The 5,282-nt window shown below is 32.9% G+C and overlaps 1 protein-coding gene across 3 annotated transcripts; it reads left to right on the top strand.

Moving 5' to 3' along the window:
* The first annotated feature begins 832 nt into the window (after positions 1 to 832).
* On the top strand, positions 833 to 5,030 carry LOC109809675 (uncharacterized). Of its 3 annotated transcripts, none has more exons than XM_020373051.3 (6): positions 833 to 911; positions 1,931 to 2,000; positions 2,947 to 3,057; positions 3,771 to 3,897; positions 3,966 to 4,083; positions 4,667 to 5,030. In XM_020373051.3, the coding sequence occupies exons 2-6, from the start codon at positions 1,991 to 1,993 to the stop codon at positions 4,739 to 4,741; spliced, it is 441 nt and encodes a 146-aa protein (XP_020228640.1). In that variant the 5' UTR covers positions 833 to 911; positions 1,931 to 1,990; the 3' UTR covers positions 4,742 to 5,030. The 3 variants fall into 3 exon arrangements, with proteins under 3 accessions (XP_020228640.1, XP_020228638.1, XP_029129413.1); XM_020373049.3 differs by lacking the exon at positions 833 to 911 and adding an exon at positions 922 to 1,215; XM_029273580.2 differs by lacking the exon at positions 833 to 911 and adding an exon at positions 1,240 to 1,548.
* Positions 5,031 to 5,282: the final 252 nt, after the last annotated feature.

Here is a 5,282-nt window from a genome sequence, read left to right on the forward strand (position 1 = left end):
AATTATACTTTTTTTTACAGCTACTCTTCTTTGTACTTAAATTTCAGATGTTTCATATACTTATAGAATAAATTCATAGCATGAAATAATAATATTAATTATATATTTAATTCATGTATTATTAAGTGCACAATAAAAAGAAACAAAATGATTTTTATTTTTGTCATACATGCTTTGTTTGATAGTGTGTTGATGTGATGATTTTTACACAATTTATTATTTCAAAATGATGAGACGCTAGTGTGATAAGTAAAGCTGATTCTATAATTTTATTTTGCTAAAGTTAGTAACTCACAGTTAGGTGAAATATTAACAGTTTAGCATGAAAAGAAACTTTTCAATTATGAAACTACTTTACTCTACTCTATTTCATTTACCCCATTTTGCCTAAGTGCAGTCATTGTCTGCGCCAATAATGGCCCATTCATTATTTCTCCAAAATAGCACTATTTAATATCATTTTTTATAAATTTAAATTTGTAGAAAAATTATGAGGCAAAAGTGAACAAGTATAATTTCCACAACCACTAAAAGCAATAGCCAGCCAGCCACAGACCAAGCAAAAGACATTATTATGCAGAAAATGAATAGTCAATCGCCATTTTTTTTTTCAATTATTTTTCTTCTTTGCACTAGGTTTATCAAAGAAACTGTTTTATGTAAAAATTATTAGTAATAAAATTAGCCTTTTATTTTAAAATGTTGTTTTAAGACATATTTATAAGATAATTATGAAATTAAAAATAGCAGTATATTATTACTTAAGATATTAATCTTTTGATGTTTAAGCAATAAAACTACACAAAATCAAAGAATATGTGCATAAAACAACAAAGGCCAGAGAAAAACACGCGAAAGCAGCCAAGGAATCTGCATAAATAACTGAAACCTCATCATTTGATGAAATTTAGGTATATATTTAGCACTGTTTTTTTAACTAAAAATATGTCTATTTTTTTTTTCTTCTGATAATTGATATATAGAAAAGTTTTCTTAACCCGCAACTAAACTACAATTTCAATTTCAAGTACACAGCATAGTCAATCTTATTGAGCTTTGAATTGTTGAATGTGGAAGGAGGGTGTTGCGCCAAGGGCAGATGAATTAGAAAATAAGCAGCACCAACTTTTCTTCCATCGAATGCAAAGAAACTCTCTTTTTTAATTATTTTCTGTTCCTTTCTTCCTTCTGACCGGCTCTTGTTGCTCTTCAAAGGCCAGTATCTCTTTAATTCTCTCAATTTTATGTTGTTTGTTTGATTCTCTGTTTCTTTTTTCCTAAATGGGTATTCCATATTTTCTTCTGATGCAGAAAAAAGTTTCTTTCTTTTTTTGGTTCTTCTTTTCTTGATCCAAGATTATTTCTTTTCTTGATGATTTGGGTAGATTCAGGGATTTTCCCTTCTTTTGGTTGTTGCCCATCACCCCTTTTGGCGTGTTCTTTACATCTGTTGTCTGCATGAATTGAAATTTCAATGCGTTTTATGTGAGCTTAAATTCTGAATTGCGGTGGATATCAATTGCAGTGTGTTGTATCTTAATTAAGAAGGTTGTTGTTTTAGACGAGAAAAGTTTTGTTGATTCGAATGCTTAGGTTTCATACATAATCAAAACTCTCATGCTTCTACTGGGAACCAAGAACAAAGGTTGTTGACTTGTTTCTGTGACACAAGTAGAATTTCCCAATTCCTCAGAATAACTGAAAACATGAAGGGTTGTGTATGCTTTTTTTGTGAAAACATCAGATATTTCTCAGAATATGGGAGGCCTTGCTTCCCTGCCCTTATTTGAAGAGCTTCAAAGTTGTCAAACCAATATGCATCTTGCATCGCAAGAGTCACATATTCTTTTCATTTATTTGCATGTAAGTGGAATCACGCTGGAGTCACAAATCATGTTTTATATTTATCTTGTTGGATTTTGCCAAACAGGGATTTCGAGTGTTATTTGAATTGCTGGAGGCCAGAGCGTGCAATCTAACTCTACAATCCATGGATAAAGGTACTCTTAAGTCTTAACGTTTTTCTTACTATTAACCAACTAAATCCTATGGGTCATACAAGCACAATTGCACATGCTTATTTGATTGTATATGTTACTTCATTATTTATCCCTTCTTTCCGATATGCACAACATTCTTTTCAGATACAGATACTGATCCTTCTAAATTATCACATTATATCACATAAGTCATTACTAGAATTTATCCAAACAATTTTTTTTGCATTTTGAACAACATCTGATCTACTTGATTTCCAGCCTGATCACGTAGTTATCATTGTTTAGATAATTGAGCTATACATTTGACAAGCTAATAATAAACTGCGTAAAACAAGGAAGGGTTTCATAATATAATTTGTTTCTTATGGCCAAATCGTGAGGATTAACCTCCATCTAATAAATTTTCATGGAAAGAGTACATGTATTCTGTCATCAGACTATAATATACATACACCCTCCAATTTGGATTTTAGTCCTAATTGTACCTCTTTTAGGTTTTAGTTCCTATGTATTCACTCGTTTGGGTTTTTGTCCCTGCCATTAACATATTGGTCCTTATATTTTTCATTTAATTGGATTTTAGACCCTGTAGTTTCCTATTTGTTAAAGTGTTGATCCCTATTCTCAATGATGGATTGATACTTTATAGTTTTAACTTATCAAGGTACCAGCTCCTAAAGGACCAAAACCTTCATGCTTGGAATATAGAGACCCTATCCCTAAAAAGAATAAATAGATACACATGAGGACTAAAATCTAAACGAATGAAACCTACATCAAATTATCAAGGAAAGCATGGTTTCCAAAGGAACAAGCTTTGTCACCTCTTTTTAGCATGTTATTTTACTTGTAGACTTTACTTTGAGAATATAACTGCATTCAAGAAGAAACAATGCAACTCAAAGCACTTGCTTGTCGTGAAATGAGATTTCCTTTGTTGTTGCAGATGCTAGAGTGGAAGAGACTGTTGATTTGCTAACCAATGCGGAATTGGTGAGATCGGTCTCTGATAAGCATCATGATCTTTTAAGGCCTTCTGCTCGGAACTATACAAGAGGTAACAAAATTGATGGTTTGTCAATATATTGGAATGCAAAATATTACTATTTGTTTCCAAGTATTCATTTATGATTTACTTTTTAATGATTTTCCTATTGTCAAAGCTTATTATCCAATTGGATCTGTTGATTTTGGAACACTAGAATTAGTAAAGCTGATATCTCCAATGGACATGTATCATCCTCCGTTTTTTTTTTTTTTTTTTTTTTTTTTTTTAATTTAGGAAGGGGATGCAGCAAGGAATAGGTTACTGAATAATATATCTTGCATCTATTCTTCAAAATGTAACGAATTTGGAAGCTATTTTTTTGTTTGAGTTGCTTTCTTCCTTTTCCTTTGTAACTATTATGTCATAAAGAACGAGCTCCTCTTTGCATAATTGATGAATGCAACTGTCTGTTTTTTTCTGCATCGTGTTTTCAGTGACACTTAATTTCTTTTTCCATTATATTGATATAGATAAATTCCTTCAGAAGCTCTGTCCTTTGAGTTCAGTCTGAGTGTAAAAAACGCACTCTTCTAGATACCATGACAAATATGCATAAATTTGGGCCAAGCAGCTCCTCCTCCTTGAAAAACAACATCAATGACAGGGTTGGGGATAACAGTAACAAGTCAAGTGACAATGTGCTGCACTAATTCAATAAAGACAGCTGCACAATTCAAATTTTCTTTTTTTACCCGAAATAACAATTTTTATGTTCATGGCAGGACAAGCGAAAGATGGAAGTGGCCATGGAAAGGGAAAGCATGCCTTACTCAGAGACACAGAGGACTTCCAAATGGGAATTTATGATAAGCCCCTTCCGTTTTTTGGATGTGGAGTCGGATGGTTCTCGTAAGTAATTTTAATCAACTATCTTCTCCAATTTCCTCATCTTGTCTCATGTCTTTGTTAAATTGCAGATTTCTTTTTGGATTTCTATGCCCACCAATGTGGTTCTATGCTACAATTCTCTATTTTGGAAATCACTATCGGAAGGATCCGAGGGAGCGAGCAGGGCTGGGAGCCTCTGCCATTGCTGTAATCTCTCTCCCATTTCTCTCTGATCTTTCTGTCTATTTGTCTGTGTTTGATCATGCATACATTTGCATATCTTAACAACGTTGTGCAATGGAGTAAAATATGCTGTCAAATAGAATTGGTTTGAGAAGAGACCTGTACTTACTACCTACCTCAGCTTGGCTCAAGATAAAATAAACAAAAGCTTTAGAAACTCCAGTTTATAGGGCAAGCTTTTAGGATCAAACACACTTCTATGAACATGAATTATATCAGTAAACAAGCCAAATGACTTAGCATACGCTCATTTGAGATGTCTTTCAATGCTACCAGCATTAGTAACTTTTCCCTTTGTTGAATGGTTTTGGGTTCATGCACAAATTATCAATTCAACAAGAGAAATGTAAACCAAACAAACTATAACTTGATCTAGCATAATGACTTGAACAGTTATAAATGAACAGCGGGGATTGAGGATTGCTCTTCAATTTGATTGTAGTTATTCTTGCTATGTATGTTCGTTTTCTGCATTGCAGATATTAAGTATTATTTTATTTCACTTAGCTTCAGTGATGTCTAAATTGGCATGGTGATCAACTTGCAGGCATTACTGTGCTCTGTAGCGTTGCTGATAATTGCAGTTATTCATTTGTTAAAATTGCGGTCCCACTATTTCTAATTTTATGTGCAAAGGTGGAAATTGAGAAGCAAAAGCATTTGGAAGCAACTCTGGCGGCATATTAGAAACAATTGGACATATGTATATAAGAACTTCAAATAGATGGAAAAAAGCTTGCATATTGTTTGTGAAGTAATTCACAGCAAGAAATCTGTCGGCTATACCATACGTTAAGAGAAAATGATGTGTCATATCCTTTATTTGATTATTTTTCTGAAGTGATGTATACTCAAAGAAACGTTTTGACGAGTGTTTATGAATCTCCAAAAATCACCGTTAATGTTTTTTACCCTTGGGATGCTGAAATGCTATATAAGTTCTTCTAGATAAGAAAAGTGCAAGACTCAAAGATAAGAAACTAACCTAACTATCTAAGATAAGGACCACTGATAAACCCTGCTAGTCGTTTCAGACTTGTCCTTCGTAGTGTGTTTGGTGATGTGAGCCACTGAGCCGCAAACATGGAAAACTTTTTGTGTATCTTGTTTTATCGAAATATTTTTCTTTTACTCGATTTCTCAAAGAGAATTAAAAAAAATAG

This window comes from Cajanus cajan, chromosome 5 (assembly GCF_000230855.2).
Source record: "Cajanus cajan strain Asha chromosome 5, NIPB_CcT2T_4, whole genome shotgun sequence".
Classification (NCBI taxonomy): Eukaryota; Viridiplantae; Streptophyta; class Magnoliopsida; order Fabales; family Fabaceae; genus Cajanus; species Cajanus cajan.

Excerpts from the sequence above, each read along its gene's own strand:
- LOC109809675 (XM_020373051.3), top strand. Across the intron at positions 3,058-3,770 it reads TGCTCGGAACTATACAAGAG|GACAAGCGAAAGATGGAAGT; the intron begins GTAACAAAATTG and ends TGTTCATGGCAG. Across the intron at positions 3,898-3,965 it reads TGTGGAGTCGGATGGTTCTC|ATTTCTTTTTGGATTTCTAT; the intron begins GTAAGTAATTTT and ends GTTAAATTGCAG.